General features: G+C 40.0%; 1 protein-coding gene across 3 annotated transcripts in view; it reads left to right on the forward strand.

Moving 5' to 3' along the window:
• GNB1L (G protein subunit beta 1 like) overlaps nt 1-22,515 on the forward strand; it is a 55,622-nt gene that overhangs the window by 2,749 nt on the left and 30,358 nt on the right. For all 3 annotated transcript variants that reach the window (XM_089672478.1, XM_089672479.1, XM_089672477.1), the window contains 3 exons: nt 1,185-1,313; nt 9,535-9,660; nt 18,505-18,661. In XM_089672478.1, the coding sequence (XP_089528604.1) occupies nt 1,204-1,313; nt 9,535-9,660; nt 18,505-18,661 (393 nt within the window). In that variant the 5' untranslated portion in view covers nt 1,185-1,203. The remainder of the gene's footprint in view (nt 1-1,184; nt 1,314-9,534; nt 9,661-18,504; nt 18,662-22,515) is intronic.

Consider the following 22,515-nt stretch of genomic DNA (forward strand, 5'->3'; position numbering starts at 1 on the left):
TGATCTGAAGAGGCCTGTGCACAGGAGATGCCCTCATAATCTGACAGATTTGGAGTGTTTTTGCAAGGAAGAGTGGGCAAAGGGTGTGCACACTTATGCAACATATTATTTTAGTTTTTTATTTTTTCTTCCTTTCTTCCATAATTTCTGAAATTATGTATCTTTGTCTAATTTTTTTACATCACAGAAACCTGACACTTTAACAGGGGTGTGTAGACTTTTATGTCCACCGTATCTCCTGAAGCCTGACTGGAAAACTCCCAGGGTGTTGCTAGGTGAGGCCTACATGTTAGAGCTCACCTCCACCCCCACAGGAGTAATCTCTCGGATGCTACTGTGAGGGGCTTTGTTTCAGAGTGAAAGCTCACTCCTGTGATGGTGGAGATGAGCAGTAATGACTAGGCCTAGGAGTATTCCAGTCAGGCTTCATGAGGTACATAAATGGTATACACCTATAGCAAGGACATTATTTAATTTTAGTCAGAGACACCCCTTATCTGCACAGGCAGGTTTCTGGTACAGTTGAACTAACACAAGCATAAATGTTTGGCATGAGTGGGGCGGTATAGAATTCCTGTCAGGTTTTACTGCTTTCCAGAGCTGGAAGTACAGCCTTTAAGTGTTTGTGAAGGCTGAAGGTAAAAAAACCTGTGTGCAGCTCCCCCTTCAGCACCCCACCATACTCACCTGAGCCCCCTTTTAATCCAGCAATGTGCACAGGAGCCTCAGCTGGTCATTGGCTCCCACAGCTGTCAATCACAGCCAGTGAGCCAATTAGGAGAGAGCAGGGGGTGGGGCCAAGCCGCCGCTCTATATGTCTTATGGACGCATAGAGCTGGGATTGGGAACGAGCACACAGCAGTGCCCCCATAGCAAGCGGCTTTCTATTGGGGGCACTGGTCAAGGGGGAGGAGCCAAGATCAGTGGGGGACCTGAGAAGAAGACGATCATGACTGCTCTGTGAAAAACCATTGCGCAGAGCAGATAAGTATAAAGTTTTTTTTTCTTTTCTTTTTTTTTTTTTTTTTTTTTAAAGCAGAGCCTTTAACACCACTATTAGGCTCCTGATATCTGAATCCAGCAATGCTATCCAGCAAATCAATTAAACATATATTTATCTCACGCATGTGGAATGTATGACATGTGATACAAACAGCACTTACCTTTTTTATATGTATTATTAGGTAGAATTTAGTATTTATAATGACTTCACCGGATCCAAAATTTGACCTTCGAGGAATTGGTGCAGAAGTCAATAGCCTTCACTTTCACTGCAGAGTTCATAAAGCATGTCCACCCCTTCTTTTCTCTGGGTAAGTTTCATATAATATGTATATATGGTCTATGTTATTATGCACTGTTATTCCTAAATGTATACACAGGTATACTTCATTGTCAGATTTTTTAAAGTGGAACAAACTCAACAGGTTAATTCCCAAAGCAGTTACCTTCTAAGCATGCTGTGAATGATAGCTGTCATGGATGCTTGTGCTCTCAATTGATCTATCAAGCCTTCAAATGACTGGTGTCATAACTGATCACGTGTAACATCATGCTAACTGCAGATCAAACAGAGGCCAATATGTCAGTTTCTGTAGCTGTAAATGATAGAAGGGTTTGGTTCCATTTTAAGACCCCGGTCATACTGGTGCGACTTGTCATACACTTTGATACTGTCAAATCGAATGACAAGTTGCACCCTATTGTCTGTAATTGAAGCAGTCATATCAGTGCAATTCCGACTTTGAGTCGCAACGATTTTGAATGTAGTGCATGCACTACTTTTTGCAAATTCAGATGCGATTTGCATAGATACTTGTGCATGAAGTCCCACAGATGTCTTTCAAGTCGCACCTGAAGTCCCACTGACATCCGACTTTGAAATCATGTGACTTCAAAGGAAGCTGCACGATTTCAAAGTCAAACTTGATGTGTCCGAACACTTAAACCGTTTCCAAGGACTGCTGAGTAGAATGTGTATCATAGTATGAATCCATTTAGACATGGTACTCATTAGAGCTCATGCACATGGCCACAAGTGGACTGTACAGCGTGCAAGAGCAGAACCTGCTATATGCTGGCATATCTCGGCACTTGCATAAATACACATAGAGACATACAACCAGTGTTAATTTCGCTGACAAAGATATTTATTTTCTCATAGGTTTCATCAGCTGCATGTTTTCAAAGACAAAAACTAAATGAAAATAAAATTAGAATTAAGTCAATTGATGAAAACTATGATAAAAATCTATTTAAGTTTTCAGTTAGTTGACTAAAATCTAATGGGTTTAGTTAAATTGTAGTGCATTATTTGAGCATTTCTCTAGAATTTCCAAACTCAGTATATACTCCTGCTTTAAAATTGTTTTATTTATGATATTAAGGTTTGAACATGCACTACAGCCCACAAATGTAGCCATTTTAATAAAAACTGTCTTTATAAATAAAAACAAGTTTCATAAAAAAACAGAAATATTGCTGTTTGACAAACAGAAATGTAACTTTAAAATATTTAAAAAAAAAAAACTGTCAACTCTATTTGTCAACTCTATTTGCTGTAATGCCAGGCTGCAAGTGGGAATGGGGGAATAAATGGGAGTGAGAGATTGCACAGGGCAGGATGCATTATACTTTAGGGATGTTAGGAAACCTGCAAGTGAGGATGGGGAAGTAAATGGGAGTGAGGGAGGGCACAGGGTAGGGTGCATTATACTTTGGGGATGGGGAAGTAAATGGGAGTGAGGGAGTGCACAGGGCAGAGTACTGGTTGGTCTAGGGAGGCTGTTATTTTAAACACTGCTAAGCACTGCTACTTTGCTGGGAGATAAAACACTCACCACGTCACATCCAGATAGACACAAGTCCAATGGAGCAGTTCCTCTTTTGTGGTTTGCAGGGTATTATTCCAGAACTCCCAGGCATCGGGCAAACAGAGGGAGCCTGCATCTCTCAGCCAATACAGTTTGCCAAAAGAGTACTTGAGATTTTAGTTGACTAAAACACAACTAAAACAATTCAGGTGACTAAAATACGACTAAAACTAAAATGGCATTTTAGTCAAAGGACTATGGGTAAATTGAATTTTGGCATCAGAATTAACAGTGCATACAACCCTAAGCGCTCATTTGTGTGTTTACGCAAGTGCCAACACATACCCATGTACAGCTGCATCCTGGAACTTAGTGGCTGTACACAGCAGCTGTAGATCCGGGGGTAGATTTTTCATAGGTTCTGTGTGCTCTTGCATGCTGTACAGCCCCCTTATGGCTCTGTGCATGAATCTTTAGTCATACTGGAGCAAAGTACAGTCTTACAGCAAATACTGCAGGTTAAATAAGCTGTATGAATAGTTACTGATCTCTGTCTGCAGTTTATTTGTGGATGTACTGTGTGGCAGAAAAGGCATTGAGTTCTATGGGTTTTCAGCCTCCTACACCTCAGTGGTCTATGTACTGTATTTAGCAGAAGGAAATACCAAGTTGCTATGGTTTAGTTATATAAGATCACTCTTTTTTTATTACTGACTGGGATTCTCTTTTAGCTAGTGTTGATGTTACAGGTCTCGTTCTCTTTTACAGCACTCATGGGCATGAGGAGGAAATGTAATGTAATGTAATTGACATTGCCTGAAGAAAATGAGTTCTCGGTAGTGAGGCAGTGGAAATAAGAAACAACTATGTCTAAAAATATGTATTTCTTAATTACTGAGACACGTGAATGTCCAGTAATAAATTGACAGTTCTGTGCTGGAACTGTAATTGTGATGCACTAGTTGATTGAACATATCTGTCATGACTGTTGTGGGGGAATGGCCTTACCAAGACCATTGTGCTACTAAGTTCTCATTTATACAGCAATCTCTGCACTGTGCATTTCTACATATGCATGTCCGCATGTTTTCAGTGTGTTTGGAATGCATTTTGGCCACCCCGGACAGCAGAATTTTCAGTCTGTGGAGAACATAGTTTTAGATGGACTAGTAGATTTAAATGGGCATTACATAGGTGACTAACAAGTTAAAGCCCAACTCCCAATAACTACAGCTTCTTTTTCCTTCCCTCTAACTGACACTTTTGATGGACAGCTTGGTCTGCTTAAAGAAGTTGAAAACATAGAAAACAAATGCAGCCACCACATCTAAGAATTGGTTAAGCTGCAATATATGAATAATTTTGGGGGGGATTTAGATAACCTTTAAGCAGAGAGAACTCTGTGAGACCCCACAGGATCCACAAACTGGTTTGCATTTTAATGAATAAAAAAAATGTAAAATGCAAGCCCAAGTTTAAACTAACATTGAAATATATAGCAGATAGCAACCTCTGCTCTTCATTATAAATGTCTCTCTTTGACATGATAAATTTGTCCTAAGGGTAAAGTGTCTATAGAGCTCTCCATAAACTGGTATACCCTATTCAGTGAAGCATACTTTATTCATTTTTCATGTTAAAGGTTTGCAACTACTGTAAGTGGTATTAAATCCTAAGACCAAAAATTTAATGTATTGCAGCTCACCAAACATGGTGACTGCATTAGTTTTATTTTTTGTTATGCTTTTTTCACCTCTGTTTTCACTTGGTGATATGGACAGTGAAACACCTCTTATAGTATAGAGTTCCCCCTCTCTGGCTGGAGGACCACAGGGCACATTTGGATAGCAGCATTGTTAGCCTGGGGGAGGGAAGTGTTAGATATATTAGCAGATTTAGATACACTACCAAACTGAAGCCAAATTCCAGCTAACATTTTATAAGTAGTTACAGCAAACAGTTTTTTCCCCATTTGGGATAAAGGTTTTACATAAGTAAAAGTGAACATTGTAAGTAACCCTGCCAGTGTTGAATTGTTTGTCTCATCCCTTTAACTGATACATCTGGAAGAGAGCTTGTTCTTTTGAAAAACAGCAGACGTACTGGCCAGGTCACTAGATAAAAATAGAAGGAAGAAAGCCTAAAAAAAGAAAACTAATGCAGCCATCGCATCTAGGAATTAATCATTTGCAATATAATAAATGTTTGCTTTTGGGTTTGATTTTGGTTTAACCCTTTCATTGCCAGGCCCTGAGCTCCACATTTAAACTCAGGTGGCCAGACCATTTTTTGCTGTTTTTCCATTTTTTTTTAATTTTTCCTTTCAGCTTTTATAGTTCGTAAAAGACACCCCCCCCCCCCAAACCATACATTTTCCAAAAGTGCATGACCTATAGAATAAAAAAACTGTGCTACTAATTTTGTAGGCCTCGCAATAGTTGCGCAAATGTTTATCAATTTCATGCTTTTCAAACTTTCATGAGTTAATAAATAACAAATATTTGTAAATTTTAAATTGCATCTTTACATGAAAAGGTGAAAGCGGAAGGTGCGCAAAACTGTAAATAAAAACAATTTACTCAAAATCTGCAGGTTACCACATTTCACTTACAACTTTCAGAGTTTTTAAAAGACCCCCCCCAAACCATACATTTTCTGAAAGCACATGATCTGTAAAATGAAAAGATCTGTTGCTGATCAATTCGCTATTTTCACTAAAAATACACTAAAATCATTATTAGTGGATACATACATGGCAAACTTACAAAATTTGTGATAAAACCCTCCTAAATATAAAAGCTGAAACTGTATTGAGTTAATAAATAACAAATATGTGTACATTTTAAATTACGCCTTTTTTAAATAAAAAACAATTTACTTTAAAAATCTGAGGTTATCACATCCTGACTAAGTGTTCTGTGTTTTTATTGAAAACATTAATAAACAGAATAAAAACAAAAATCTGAGGTTATAATTTTTCACATACAGCTTTCAGAGTTTGTAAAAGACCTCCTAAACCATACATTTTCTGAAAGCACATGACCGATAGAATACACAAATGTGCTACTGATTTTTGGGCCCAGCAATAGTTCATTATTAGTGAGCAAACACAACATAACTTACAAAATGCTTGCTAAATTGCTAGGCCTCGTTTACATGTGGCGTACTAAAGTGTTTACCTATGTGGGGATGCCCAGGTATTCCATGCGGTCCCAGGCAGGCAGTCCGATTCATGTCAGTTGGGATGCAGCGGCTGCATGGGCACAGCCACTGCTCCCAAGCTCACATCTGTGTGGGTACACAGCCGAACCGAATGCAGACACTGTGAGTTCAGGGACATGCACCCAGACCCACACGGATGTCATTTTGGGAGCAACGGCTGTGTTTGTGCAGAAACAAATGACATCATTGGGACTGCATGCACAGGGATGCACGGAACACCTGTACATCCCTGTGCAGGTAAACACAGTCTTGCAGGGGTTACACTGTAGTATGCCCTGTGTGAACAAGGCCTTACTATGTTTTTTTTTTATTTCTTTCAATATTTTGTACTTTTTTCTGGGGGAATCTTTACTGTTCTCCAGTGATGAATGGGCACAGGAGCAATCAGTACTGACTGCTCACTATGTCCATTCAAGGAAAGGAAGGGGGCTGGTAAACACGTTTACTAAATCCCCCTTCCACCGTACACACCGATCTCCACCCTGACATCTTTGGTTTCCCCAGCAGAAGCTGCAACCAGCGGGAGGGAGAGGAGGGAGAGCCAGCTAGCAGAACAACATGGAGGGGGTGCCCAGGATAGGGTGAGTGGAGGATCGACTGGAGGGGGGGAGGGTTGGAACAGCCCCCAGTTGCTGGATTTCTATATTCTATTTTGCTGTGGCTCCCCTGCAGCATCTAAAGCCAGCAGCTGCAGGGAATCCACCATCAATAAATGCCAGCAGGATCGGTGGTGGTGGGAGGGGGTATTGGTGCTGCTGGAGCCAGTGCAGGAGAGTAGGGGGAATTTAAAGAGGCAACAGGGGGTGCCATTTCATCCATGGCAAGGTATGTGGAGGTGGGTGAAGCGGCGGAGGAATCTCAGAGGCGGCAGCAGCAGCGCCTGGTGGGGGGTCACATTTAGTTCAATAGTTCTGATCAGTAGATTCTCATCCGCTGATCAGGACTATTGGTTTGTTCAGCAGAGTCTGATGAACAGTTCTGATTTAAATTCATGGTCACCATGAGCCCTACAGCAGAAGGAGGAATGCAAGTCCGTACGGCGTAAGGACCTGGCCAACTGGAAGCAGTGTTGTAGGTCCGTACACCGTATGCACCTGGCAGTGAAAGACTTAAGCTGTTGTGAAGGGACATTTATTTTAAGAAGGAGGATTCTGAATAATCACCTACAGGAAGTTTTAAAAATGAAAATAAATTTACCAGTAGTTCAATAAATATATGTCATTTTTAGTGGTTGCTTCTAGTTATTTTATATGCGATTTACAAAAATACCAAAGCAAAAAAGTATATAAGCAGCTTCTGAAACAAAGTGTGTGAGACCATGAGACCAAGGGGCATTGCATGTAGGGGGTCTGTGTTTGAGAGTGGTGTCCAGTTCATCTTCAAGTAGTTACGTAGCCGAGTATCTCATCAAAAATAAAATTTTTGTTGCAGAGGATGCCTAAAAGTTGACTTGACACAAGCAGAAAATGACATTTCTGGAAGTATTTTGTACTCCAGGGGTAAGCAACCCGTAAATCATGATCTACCAGTAGATTGTGGCCAGGTAATTGGTAGATTGTGGTCTGGGCTTGCTGACCTGCCATCACAGAACATGAAACAGAGTGGAATTCAGAGAGACTAATAACTGAAAACACAGCACATTCCAATATAAATCTACATGCCCTGTGCTCTGTGTTCCATGCTTATATCTTCCAAAGACAGTGTCCCGGGCTCAAAGCGATGTCAATCAGTTGTGCTCTGTGTCCCCTACCTCATGCACTCCTAACTCACCAGATGAGTTGGACACCTACTTTGTGGGCTTAAGAGTCAATAAACACTTTTCTCTGGTGAGATGTTTCCAGGATTCCTTCTTGTAAAGCACTGGATCTATAGCTGTTATTTGAAAAGGCTTAACCTGCCAATGTACTCTGCTTGTCATCAAATATATACCGAACAGAAGCAGAAGAGACTCTCATTGTTTATATATTTAAGTTTTATGCACAGTATTTTTGAGGATATAATAGCGTGGGTTATTTGTTGTTTAGTTAATGCAGAGGGACTACTTTTATAGTTCGAACTGTAGTAGGGAGCAAGAGCCAGATAAGCTGATGCCTCCTCTGTAGTGCTGGCTCCTGTCCCATGCAGACTGATACCAGCTGCACTCCACCTCTTATCCCAGCTAGCGGTCTCCATAGTGGTGCCAGCAGCAGGAAAAAAGAGACATTCTGGTCAGTATAAAGCAATACACTGGGCATAATAGTATAGGGCTGCTTTCACACTGATGCGCTGTAGATTACCCACTCCGCGTGTGCACTGCAGTGCAGTGTACCCGCAGCTTTCCAGCAGATTAACTGTGTTTAGCCATAGACTTCTGAATGCAAGAGTTTTGGTGCACTTTCAGAAAGTGCACCACACCTGCAGGATATAATAGAAGTCTACTGGCAAAGCGCAGTAAACCCATGAAAGTCGCAGGTGCACTGCACCCACGGTGGCGGTAAACCACAGCACATCAGTGTGAAAGGGGGTCTTATAGGGGGCTCAGAACAGTAAGGTTTTGTTTACATTTGTCGTTTAGGGGGCAGTAAAACCTCATAGTTAAGATGCTTTTTTTTACCACCCCTGCCCCAACCGCATCCCCTTTAGCTGCAGTGGCTAGGGGTATACACATATCGCAGCCGCAGCAAGGGTTATATGTCCTGTATGGTTGGTGGGTGTAGCACCTGCTAAGTGAACCATTCAAGTGAAAGAGGCTGCTCTGCAAATGCCCCGCAACCTTGTGCAGTACAGCAAACAAGGGGTTAAAGCAGGCTGCGTTGTGTTGCTTTCTCACCACCTGCTTTAACCTCTTGAACCCCACAGAAGCATGCAGTAGCAGGTCACTGGTAGAATGGCCCCCTTTACTTGAATAGGTTGCGATTGGCAGGCAGTAGCACCCACTAAAAACAACAGGGGCTTATTTCTACTAGCTAAAGGGGGTAGGGATTGCAGGTGGTAAAACCGTGACTCAACTGCAGGGTTTTAAGGGTATAAGTGGGAATAATAGTACCCCCATTGTTTGTGTCAGAGGGAGGAATAGTGCTCAGTCATTGATGTCAGTGGGAGGAAACGTATCATTGATGTAAGTGGAGGAATAGTACCCCCATTGTTGGTGTCAGCAGGAGGAAGAGTTCTCAGTCATTGATGTCAGAGGTAGGAATAGCATTAGTGGTGTCAGTGATAGGAATAATGCCCTGTCATTTGGTGTCGGTAAGAAGGCTAGTGCCCCATTGTTCGTGTTAGTGGGATAAATTGTGCCCAAGGGTCAGCTAAAGGCGAAGGGCCCAAGTTTTGGGATCCATCATTATTCCTAAATTCAGATAATCAGATAAATACTATTTACATATATGTGCAGATACTTGCTAAGAACACTAAAAAATCCCAGCCTGTGATTTTTCTTAGGGCAAGGAACCACGTATTGTATAATTTGTCCCACTATAATATTTAAAACATGCCTAACTGAAGATATGATTTTTATGACCAGGTCATCCAGTGGGTTAATTCATGTTTGGAATGTAAATACACGAAGAACAGACGCTGTACTAAATGGACATGATGGCAAATCAGTTTACTGGATTCATACTCTTCCCAGCAAAGACTGTCTGATGAGGTAATAAAACCCTACAACCCATTTTTCCTTTTTCTGGCAACTATAGGTACTGTTTCTTCACTACTGTACATAATTCTGTTTGGATAATTCCTTCCTCTAGGGTATGCCATAGATTGTTTAAAAACATTCATGTAAACAAGGAAGATAGGTTTATAAATATTTTCTTGTTATAGACTGTGTAAACAATTCTTTAGATTTCTGGGGGGTTTTTTCGGTGTTTTTTTTTTTTTTTTTCACCCAAATCTAACAGGGTGCAAGCAGTGCAAGACTCCAGAGTGAATCCACCATTCTGCAATGGTTAACATTTACATGCACATTCACAAAATGAAAAAAGGTTTGGTTTCTGAGCCCCATTTCCACCATAGCAACAATTACGCACATGACTAAATCCTTCACATTTACCACCAGAAAATTAGGACTGTGATTTCCTACTTAAAGATAATTTCCAATTCTCCCGTATCAAGGTACTTAGCCGTGATTGATGGAATTGAGAATACCTTGTCCCAGGTCATGCCCCCTTTTTCTGCCATAGTTTCAAAACAGAATTCTGTTTTCTAGTGAACTGGGGCTAATAAATGGAGTATTTAGACCTGCAACCTGTCAGAACTTTCTTGCACAGACTCTGGGCTGTGGTTTATACTGACAACCAAGCTGAGGACAAAGTATGCGGTTTGGCTTATGTCTATATTCCTGATGGTAAGCATGTATGTGAGTGCAATTTCGTTTTTCTGTATTTTATTTATTAAAATCAGTTCACATTGCGAGCATTTCTGAACCTGTACCTTAGTGTATGATGTAATAGCTAGGTGATTGAAAACTATGGGGTTGATTTACTAAAGGCAAATAGAATTCTCACTTTGCAAGGGAATTTTCTACAGAGCTTTGTGAATGAGGTGAAACACTGCTGACTTCCATCATCAAATCATGTGCAAGCAAATATATATATTTTTTTTCTTTGCATGTGATTGGGTAGTCTTTGCAAAGTGAACACTGTATTTGCCTTTAGTAAACAAACCCCTATGTGTGTATCAAGTGGCATTCTGGGTCTGCATATGCAAGACTTTATTATTAACAATATTGCTAGTAGGAGCATATTACAAGTTTGAACATTTATACTGTATATTGGGTGTATGTGTTCTTAGGCAGTGAAAACTGCAGGGCATTAAAAAGAGGTTTGCATTTTTCAAACGTCCATCTGGAAAGCATAAAGGTTGCAACAATCAGTATCATTAACAGTGCCAGCATACTTAGAGACCACTTGGAGCACTTGTTTGCCTTATGGTAGTCATGTTAAATTCATGGAATCAATATTCTTTTACAGGATATGACAACCTATTTAAGTAAATATTTCTAATTTTGCTCAATTTTTATTTGAGAGATAACCTTCTTGTGGACCATTTTATGATCGAAAGTTTTGAAATTATTCTTGTATGCACCTTGTATAATAGTATTTTGTGTTCTGGTATTTAGTATTTATAGATAACTCCCAGTGTGCTGGCAAGAAATGGCCAGATAATTATGAGTAAGCTCCTGGTGGCCGCCTTATAGTTTTTTGGAGCCAGGGTAGATACAGTCTAGGATGGCTGTCTCGCTACTGTTGTAATTACTTGGCATAAACTTCTGTATATTTTGCCAATGAGCTGCTACCTATTATGCCAGTTATCTTGGGAAATATTACATATTGCAATGCAGTATATCACATTACACCGCTCCTAACATATATAGAGATAATGATGCAATTTTATAATTGTATCTACATCTGTTTAAAGGCTAACTCAGTGGTTTTGTAGAATAAGATGTTATTTTAAAAAATACTCAGGTGTTCTACTTTCAAACAAAGTCAGGGTCTGGGGGCATTCACTGTTTTTTTTTTTTTTGGACCATTATTGTTGTGCACTACTTGAAGAAAAGTGCAATGAGAAAGAAAGTCCCATTATACTCTCCAGTAATATAAAAATGTACTTCAAGGGGATTAGACTAACTGCTCTTTTGAGTAGAGAGAAATAGAGGGGGGGAGCAGCAATAGTAGCCAGTTATGCTATGTGCTGTCCAAATCATAATGAACAAAGGGATGACCTCATGAGTGTGCTGCTGCTGATTTATTGTCCAATCACTGGCAGGGGTGTTTTCTTGACCAAGCTGTCTGCTGCAGAGGGGATGTAGCTGCCTGTTATGTCTGGTAGGGATGCCCAGATCACAGATTGGCTGAACAGAATTAGAAATCCTTTGCCCATTTAAACTGTGTTTTACGTTTTTCCTGTACTTTCGCTTTACATTAAACATATAGATCAACTGAAGCAACCTGAAAAATGAATTGCCTAGTATAACATTTTATTTTATATTTTTAAAAAGTCTCTCTCAGAAGCACTTATTTACTTGTGGTGTACAGAAAGTGGAGTCCAAACCATGCGAAAATGTAAGCTGATAGCTTACAATGTGCTCAGCTTTTCTAAATCTTCCTTGCTTTAAAAATAGTTTAAGTAGCACATTAGTCAGAATTTTACCATCATTACTTTATTTTTCAGTGAGAGACAATGAAACATATTCCTTTTATAGTCCTAGTATACCTGGCTAAACATGGTTGGTTGGTAAACATTGGTTCCTGACAGCCACAGGTTCCTGAAAACCACAGACTTGGATGCCCAATTAATGTATAACTTCACCTGACATATTCTAGAGCAACAGATCAATGAGATAGAAAACACAACCTCCTCAAAGCTAAGTGAACAATTGGACTTTGTATTACATTCATTTGATTAAATTTTTTGGAAGCATAAGACAAGGCTCAACTACATGCTGCTGGTTTTGCCATATCTGTAGCTACGCACTGGTTCTCTAAATGAGGAAACACTGTTCCAGGGTATGTATATTTCAGAAAGTACCCTATTTGTTCACAGGTCCAGGTATACATATTTTTGCCTGATGTATACTAAGTTCTTGAGTTATGGGTCTTCTTTGATTCTTCTTGTCCAATATGTTTATTGAAATAGAAAGGAAGTGTACAAAAACTGTATTATGTTGTACACTCTGATCACAACATAAAAGTTAAGATGTTCCAAGAATTGCAAACTAGCCATCACAAAGACATTCAACCAGTATGTGCTTGGAACGAGCAATCAAAGTACATTAAAAAAAAGTGGACCTCAACCTTCTTGGGACAGATTGAACGTGAAACACCAATAACTATTCTGTATAGAGTGTAGAGTAGACAAAATTACCATGCTAAAAAATTAGAAGAAAGAAAAGAGACTGGAAGAGAGGGGGGTGTCGGAGTCACTCCCATCCAAGCCGATCCACATATATATAGTCATGTACATATGACTATACATATATGTGGACTATCCACATCTGTATAGTCAATGGGTCGAGACTGAGTAAAGCTTCATGGTTCCAATAGTGACTGGTCAAAGTTTGGGGGTAACACATTCTCAACCCAATGGTGTCAGATTTTTAGGTGTTTAGGAATGCAATATAATATGGTAGCCTTTATCTTGCTGTGAATCATAGCTTGCATTACCCTTTTGTTTCATTTCAACAAAATATAGGCTGGGTGTCCTCCAAGCTTTAGAAATCACCTGTTTGGAAGCTGTAGTGATGTAAAGAAGTTTAAATTGTGCTCTAGTTTATTCCGGTAGGCTTTTATTTCAGAGAGCTACTGCAGGATCTGGCCAGAGAGAATGATGTGTGAGCTTAGAGAGCATCTGGAATGGGACTTCTTTGGTTCTTACTGACGTATAGGGGTTGATTTATTAAAGGCCTGTTCACTTTGCAAGATAATTTTCCCTTTTTTTTCTTGCACCTGATTGGGTATCCTTTGCAAAGTGAATTTTCACCTCCGTCACTAAGCAAAGGTACAATTCACTTGTAAAGTGGAAATGCCCTTGCAAAGTAGACAGCCTATTTGCCTTTAGTAAATCAACTCCAAGGTCTTAAAATGTTTAGATTGTTTTATATTGCATGTTGGAAAATGTCATTTTACTAAAGAACTGTACTGTGTCCTGAAAGAAAGAAAAAGAAAGAAGAAACATGATGTGACTTTACCGGTACAGTAGTGGACAGACTCGTATACATAAATTTACATATTTATTTGAAATACATCTTGCAATGACATTGTATAAAAACAATACATGGCTAACCAGCTCAAACCATAACGGAATAATCTCCTATAGCATAATATTCTCCAAAGGTCGACACGTTTTGCTTGTTAGCTTCTTCAGGATCCAGAGATTGGAGGCGAAGAGATCAAATGCCTTAGATATCAGCATAGGCGGTGATGTGGGGCAACAGCACCCACACAGGAAGTTAACAAAATAGTCTCGAGTGAGCATCCAGATCCAAAGCCCCTCATAACGTTCCCAATCAGATGGTGTCTTAGTTAGAAGACAAGTAGCGGATATATTTATATGTGGATTCATCCATACAAGATAAATTCCATAGATATGTTCCAAGCTATAATCTAATACTCTCAGTATAACAATAGAGGGTGCATGGAAGATCCAATGCCAGACCTCAGTATTGCGTGATGTAAACCCGCTCCTTTAAATGACCATATATAACAATACAAGATGTCTTTCAAATCAGTGGCTCCTCTAGATTACTCCATGGGCAGCACAGTGGCTAAATGGTTAGCACTTCCGCCTGGCAGTACTAGGGACGTCGGTTCGAATTCCAGCCATGGTACCTCCTGCCTGGAATTTGCATGTTCTCCCTGTACCTGCGTGGGTTTCCTCTGGGTACTCCGGTTTCCTCACACACTCCAAAGACATGCTGGTAGGTTACTTGGATCCTGTCTAAATTGGCCCTTGTATATGAATATGAATTAGGGACCTTAGATTGTACGCCCCTTGAGGGTTAGGGACTGATGAGAATGTACAATATATATGTAAAGCGCTGCGTAAATTGACGGTGCTATATAAGTACCTGAAATAAATAAAATAAAATATCAAAGTCCACCCGCCGTATGTGCTTTCCAATGGCGCCATTGCAATGTCATTGCAAGATGTATTTCAAATAAATATGTACATTTATGTATACAAGTCTATCCGCTACTGCACCAGTAAAGTCCCATCGTGTTTCTTTTTTCTTTCTTTGAATTGCTTATCAGGGATGAGGTACACATGCAGTCTATAATATAATATTGTGTCCTCAAAGTCATTAGCAGGGATCACATCACAAGATTTAATCAGCTCTTTGAGGAAAGAACACTGGCAAAAATATGCAGCATTACATTATTTTATTCATTGTTAAGGTAAGGCATAAACTGTTTGTTTTAAAGTTATTGGTTTTTGTTTTAAAGACTATTGTTGGGGAAGTTACTGCAACACTTGTGTGTCTCTTGGATTGTTAGAGATTTTTTTTTTTTTTTTTTTTTTTTTTTTGCATGGCTCTTTAACCAACTAATTGGTCTAGGGCAGAACCACCATTACATTTTATCTTTCATCAAATCATTGGATCAGATTTATGAAAACTGTTGGCTAGAAGTGAACTGTACTTGCAATTTCTTGTAATTTTACCCTGAAGGCAATTAATAAGTTATTACTTTTCACGGAAACTTATCTGCTGTAACCTAGTGTCTTTCCATTTGTGGAAATGCTTTTTCAGGGTGTCATTATTATATATTAATCTTAATAGTACTTTTAATGGAACAACATTTCTAGAAAGAGGCAGTGCCAAACCATCTCCTAACAGTATGGACACTGATCCCAATTTGTCTTTCAACCAAAATCATATCCCCTCTGTAATATCATGTTAGTTTAATGGTCCGTATGGTAGCAGAGATTACTCTTCACGAACAACGAATCTTCTGTCAACTATGCTTATTCAGCAGTTTTACACATTGGTGATAAATTAACTCAGTGCTGGTAGTGTGGTATTTGAATACCAATGATCCAAGTGATTGTTGGTGGACATGTCATTTTTTTTTATAACTATATATTATTTTTCTCTTGTCCTGTTAGTTTATCAGGACTGTTAAAGTGAATCTGTAGCCATTTTTACTATTTTTGAGCTTAGAAGGGTTAGAACGTCTATGTGATTTTTGTTGTCTCCCCTGGTGAGGAGATTCATTCTGGCTTTCTGTGCTGATGTCTGTTGTCACCAGGACAAAAAGCGAGGGGAAAATTCACAGTTGTCACCTGGACAGGATGTGAAGGAAAATCTACAGGTAAGGACATCTGTTCCTGTGGCAATTGACTAAAGTGCGATTTGTTTTACTCTGCTGACCATTCAGCTGTCATCCTTTTGTGTCTCCAAGATGAAGAAGTGGGCTCCCAAATGAAGACACTTCATCCAGCTTCCTCTGACAGGGGGACAACACCGCTGCTACTGAATTTAAAATTATAATAAAATCTTGGGGTTTTTGTGTTTGTTTTTTAAAAAAACAACAAACATGTTATACTTACCTGCTCTGTGCAGTGGTTTTGCACAGAGCAGCCCCGATCCTTCTCTTCTCAGGTCCCCCAGCAGTGCTCCTGGCCCCTCCCTTCTGCTGAGTGTACCAGAGTAAGCAGCTTGCTCTGGGGGCAGCCAAGCCATGACCATTCACATACAGAGCCCAGCCCCCTCTCTTTCCTGATAAGCTCACTGGCTGTGATTGCTAGCAGCAGGAGCCAATGGCTGCTGTCTCAGCCAATCAGGAGGGAGAGTCCCCAGAGAGCCAAGGCTCTCGTGGACTTCATTTGATCAAGAGGTGGTTTAGGTAAGTATGGGGGCTGGGGGATGATGCTGTACACAGAAGGTTTTTTAGAATGCATGAAAGTAAAAAACCTTGAGCCTTTACAATCACTTTAAAGCAGCATTGTCTTTACCATAGCCTGTGACTGCTAGCACTACAGTGGGATGAGAAAAGGTTGCAGGGTCATGGATATGAGCCTTGTTGCTGCTAATTCTCAAACCTATAGCTTGTGACGTAGCACTTGGCCACATCTAATCCTTCTCACTGCTTTCTGCTTGGCAGAACTGAGTGTGCTAATCGGAGGTGTCTGGGAGGCGGGGGAATGTGGGTCACAAATAAAGAAGGGAGTGTCTGACTAAAGGGAGGTATATTTTTTAATTGTGAGGCTGTTGCATTACATAGTAAGTTAATCTGAGACTTGTTTGGACTGCTAAACCAGAGCCTTTAGATGTATTTTAGAAGAAATGTTTGGGAAATAAAAACAAAGTCATACTGACCCCAGTGAAGGCAGCATTGGTCCCCACTACCTCAAAACCGAGAACTGAGAGACCAAAGACTGCAGATCGCTCAGTTCTTTGTCTTCAGTGAGCAGAGAGCCGGTGACTCTCAGTCACCGGCTCTCTGCTCTACCACTCCAGCCCTTACTGGAGCGCAGGGCTGTGAAGATGGCAGGAGCAGCTGGACCATGCTCTCCAGGGCATGCTGAGAGTCTGAGCCAGCTGCTGGTTTGAAATTGTGGTGGAACTCTACATTAAAGTCAGTACCATTAATTGCAGCTGATGGTCGGCTTTCTTTCTAGCCGCTCAATCGCTATTACAAGCAGCGGGAGGGGATGTCCCTCTCCACTCGCCTTCCACAGCTGTCACAGGATCTCCCGTTCCACCGGGAGTCCTGCTCGACCAGCTGGTGCTGCCATCAGATGGTCATGGAGCCGGAGAAAGACCGGATTGGCTTTGTTCTGCTCTGTTGCACCATTTTTATAAAATAAAAGCATTAAGTCACACCGATCTTGTGATTGAATGCTTTTAAGGGCAGAAGAGGGATTTTAGGATTTTTTTTACCCCAGATACCTCCATAAAGAGTACCTGTCACAGACCAATTGCTGTCACAAGGGATGTTTACATTATTTGTGACAGTAATAAAAGTGATACAATTTTATTTTGCAAATGACAGTGTAAAAAAAAAAATTGCCATGCCCACACACCAAAGGCAAAGGCGAACGCACAATTCGGTCCCGCACTCACGCAAACAGCGATTGTCCCACACATGTAAGGTATCACCACAAACGTCAGATCATGGGCAGTGATTCTAGTACCAGACCTCCTCTGTACATCTAAAGTGGTAACCTGCAAATGCTTTTAAAGCGTCACTTATGGATAGTAAAATGTACATAGTTTGTCGCAATTACACGGGCGTGCACAATTTTAAAGTGTGAAAAGTTTGGTATCTATTTACTCGTAACATTATCTTTTATTTTACAAAACAAAAATGGGTTATGTATTTTTTGTGCATTATATTTCAAAAAAGTGTATTTTTTCCCCAAAAAAATTGTGTTTGAAAAACTGCTGCTCAAATACCGTGTGATTAAAAAAATTGCAAAATCCACCAATTTATTCTCTAGGGCCTCTGCTTGAAAACAATATATAAAGTTTGGGGGTTCTAAGTTGTTTTCTAGAAAAAACAAATTATTGTTACATGTGAACAAAAAGTACCAGAAAAAGCCTGGTCCTTAAGTGGGTAATATTAAAATAAGTTAGCAAGCAGAAAGACTGTAGTAGTGGAATTTCTACTCTTATAGAGTATATGGTTCTACTATTGGTGCTGTTTTGTTATAATATGAAGAGTACAAATATATAGTAAAACAACAGACATTAAGTTAGGTTTTGGGTATCAATAAAAACAACCTGTTTTAGATTTAGTTATGTGACAGACAGTAGCAATGGGAGTGTTATCCAGAACACTTCCTCTTGATATCTGCCATTTACAGTATGTGTAAAACATAATATTTGAATCCTAATCATCCATGTAATTGATTTAGCAGGCATACCACTATATATGAAGTATATGGGTTTTCTGTTGTCAATTCTAAATCGTGTAACGCTGGACAAGAATTTTCCAGCAAATAATCATAATACAGTCAGTTCATTAATAATTTCCTCCTTCTCTCTCAGCCAGGGTCGTGATCTGCAGATACACACTTGGAATTTGGCAGAAGGAAGGAATGAAGTTACTGACTCTATTGCTGTGGATAGTGTTGGTTTTTGCAAGTGCTCATTTTTAAATAATGAGAATTGTTTACTAGCAATGCCAGGAAAAGAAAGCTCACAGGTAAGAAATATATATTTAGTTATCTTTCAAAGTACAACGGCACTTTCATTGTGAAAATGGGCAAAAGGTCTTTCTCCTCCCTACCTTTATACCAAATTAGTAATTATAAAAGCAAACCTTAAAGTATATGTAAACCTTCACCTAAAACAACTTATTCAGTTTACAATAGAAATTAAAGGTACAACATTTGTGTATAGATACTGTATAGAAAAACATTATAAATACCTTTTTTTCGTTTTGTTATAAGTGATCACATGCCCTCTGTTCTAAACTGCATAAGTGGCTAGGGGAAAAGAAACAGCAGCACACTTGCCTTCCCAGTGAAAGGATGTGTGTGTGGAGGGGGGGGGGGGGCCTGCCAGCAGAAGTTTGATCATTGGAAGAGTTAACAGCACAGCCAACAAATTGACCACACTGTACTACCCTGCTTAGTGTGGTCAGTTTTTAACAGGAAAACAGAGGGACTGGCAAGAACACCAGGGATTTCACAGAAAGGAAACAATACAAACAGAACAGGAAACCTTTTTATCCAAGTACATGGTACGGCAGGCACATATCAGGAATATGAAATGTTGGGTTTATATATTCTTTAAAACTAATGTGCTTTGTCCATGCAGTTGGATGGTGTGAGGGAGCAAAGAAAAGGTGAATATGTGCTGTTAGAGGTTTTTGCCCTGAACCCGTAGATAACGTTACTTAGATTTTCCATGAATATCGCACTACAGTGTTTTCTGATAGAATAGTTGCTGGTGCAGTTATGCTGTAAATGTGCCCTTAGCATTTCCCAAATCTTATCTCTATCTCTGTTCCCAGAATATTTTCGATGTGTGGACTGCTTGGAGCCACACAGCCTTTTCCTCTAGCAGAGCAGTGCTTTGTGAATCTGTTTTTTTCATATCAAAAGGCAATGTATTAGTTGCCCCAGCAGTGGATGGCCTTTCTATAGGAATTAATGGGCAGAGGCAGAAATATCAGAGACAGGGCTTTGAATCTCCGAGCAGGCTGTACAGCAGGGATCATGGAGTACCAAAGATAGTTATAAGATTGAGAGGTTTGGGCATTGCTGGAACTACAGGGTGTCCTTAAAGTTTGGACACAAAGGCAAATGCATATTTTCAGTACATTTCAATAGTTTTTTCAACATTTTATTTCATTGAAATATTAATCATTAACATCTTCAATGTGATTTCCACCATTTGTTATGTAAACTTCCATGTGCTTTGATTCACATGAACCCAATGCAGTAAGTCCACATTTCTATAAATTTGAGCACATTTGTTCATGATGCTTTCCTTCAGGTGATTCATATCTGTGATTTTCGTGGAGGACACCTTCTCCTTTAGCATATCCTAAAAAAAGAAGTTAAGGGGGTAAGGTCTGGTGAGTGTATAGAGTAACATATTTTACACACATATACACACACATACAGTTGCAAGAAAAAGTATGTGAACCCCTTGGGATTACGTGGAGTTTTGCATGAATTGGGCATAAAATGTGCTCTGAACGTCATCTAACTCACAACAATAGAAGAACACAGTCTGCTGAACATAATACTACACAAACATTAGATGTTGCCATGGTTTAATTGCACATAACATGTAAACATTCACAGTGCAGGGAGGAAAAAGTATGCGAACCTTTGGACTTAATAACTGGTTGACCCTCCTTTGGCAGCAATAACCTCAACCAAACGTTTCCTGTAGTCGCAGATCAGACCTGCACAACGATCTGGAGTAATTTTGGACCAATCCTCTTCACAAAACTGTTTCAGTGTAGCAATATTCTTGGGATGTCTGGTGTGAATCGCTCTCTTAAGGTCATGCCACAGCATTTCAATCGAGTTGAGGTCAGGACTCTGACTGGGCCACTCCAGAAGACATATTCTGTGCTGTTGCAGCCATTGTTTTGTTGAATTACTTGTATGCTTTGGGTCATTGTCCTGTTGCATCACCCATCCTCTGCGGAGCTTCAGTTGGCGGACAGATGGTCGTACGTTTTCCTGCAAAATGTCTTGATAAACTCTGGAATTCATTTTCCCATCAATGACAACAATCCGTCCAGGCCCTGAGGCAGCAAAGCAGCCCCAAACCATGATGCTCCCTCCGCCATGTTTTACAGTGGGGATGAGGTTTTAATGTTGATGTGCTGTGCCTTTTTTTCTCCACACATAGTGTTGTGTGTTCTTCCCAAACAACTCAATCTTGGTTTCATCTGTCCACAGTATATTTTGCCAGTAGTGCTGTGGAACATCCAGGTGCTCTTTTGCAAACTTCAAACGTGCTGCAATATTCCTTTTGGACAGCAATGGCTTCCTCCGTGGTGTCCTCCCATGTACTCCATTCTTGTTTAATGTTTTCCTTATTGTAGATGTGTCAACAAAAATGTTAGCATGTGCCAGAGATTTCTGTAGGTCTTTAGCTGACACTCTGGGATTCTTCTTTACCTCATGCAGCATTCTGCGCTGTGCTCTTGCAGTCATTTTTACAGGACGACCACGCCTAGGGAGAGTAGCAACAGTGCTAAACTTTCTCCATTTGTAGACAGTCTGTCTTACCGTGGACACATGAACATCAAGGCTTTTGGAGATACTTTTGTAACCCTTTCCAGCTTCATGCAAGTCAACAATTCATCGTAGGTCTTCTGAGAGCTCTTTTCTGCGAGGCATGGTTCACATCAGACAGTGCTTCTTCATACCAGTAAACCCAAAACAGGTGTGTGTTTTTTAAGGGCAGGACAGCTGTCAGAAACACATCCAATATCATCACACTGATTGGAGTCAAGGTTGGCTCACTCCTGGCTCCAATTAGCTCTGGGAGAAGTCATTAAGCTAGGGCCTCACATACTTTTTCCTCCCTGCACTGTGAATGTTTACATGTTATGTGCAATTAAACCATGGCAACATCTATTGTTTGTGTAGTATTATGTTCAGCAGACTGTGTTCTTCTGTTGTTGTGACTTAGATGACGTTCAGAGCACATTTTATGCCCAATTCATGCAAAACTCCACGTAATCCCAAGGGGTTCACATACTTTTTCTTGCAACTGTATAGTGATATTTCCTATGTGTCCAGACTTTAGGGACACCTTGTAGAGGACTAAAAATACAGTTATCTTTGAAGCACGGTCATTAAAATCTATGGTAGATACACAAAAAATGCTTGTATCGTGCTTTCTTAAAGAAAATATACCAAAATGTTGTTATTTCGCATTGCTTGGTATACTTTAGCATTTTTAGAGTTTGGAAATTGATACATTGATACATTTTTTAATTAAGTTGCCGTTAAATTGATTTAGAAATCTAGCTATTACATTACCAATGTTGTTAATGACTGTTACTGCTTGAAATTACTGATTTATAAAATATTATTTACAGATGACTACAGAGATCCACTTTCAACAGTAATTTTTTCTTTGTCCTAATGGTAAACTCTCTGAGCTAATGCTTAAAGCGATAATAAGGGCTTAACTTTTTTTTCTAAAAATAACAAACATGTCTATACTTACCTGCAATATGCAGTGGTTTTGCACACAGCAGCCCGGATCCTCCACTTCTCAGGTCCCTGCAGGCTCTCCTGGCCCCTCCCATCTGTTGGGTTCCCCCATAGCAAGGAGCTTGCAATGGGGGCACACGCTGTGTCCATTCAAACATGGAGACTCCCAGGCGTCCTATTAGGGACACAATGAAAATACAAATGTGAGTCCCTGCTATGGGATCAGAAAAAAACACCATGTGAAACACATATCATATAAACATATAAAGTGTAAAACAAGTCCATAAATGGTGTGGTGATCTTCTTATTTATGCACGATGTGGATGTCTAACCAACCTCCTTGTGAACCCAAAAGGAATGGCTG

The sequence above is a fragment of the Staurois parvus genome, unplaced genomic scaffold, assembly GCF_062004578.1.
Source record: "Staurois parvus isolate SC_StPar_1 unplaced genomic scaffold, SC_StPar_1.0 ptg000129l, whole genome shotgun sequence".
In the NCBI taxonomy this organism is placed as follows: Eukaryota; Metazoa; Chordata; class Amphibia; order Anura; family Ranidae; genus Staurois; species Staurois parvus.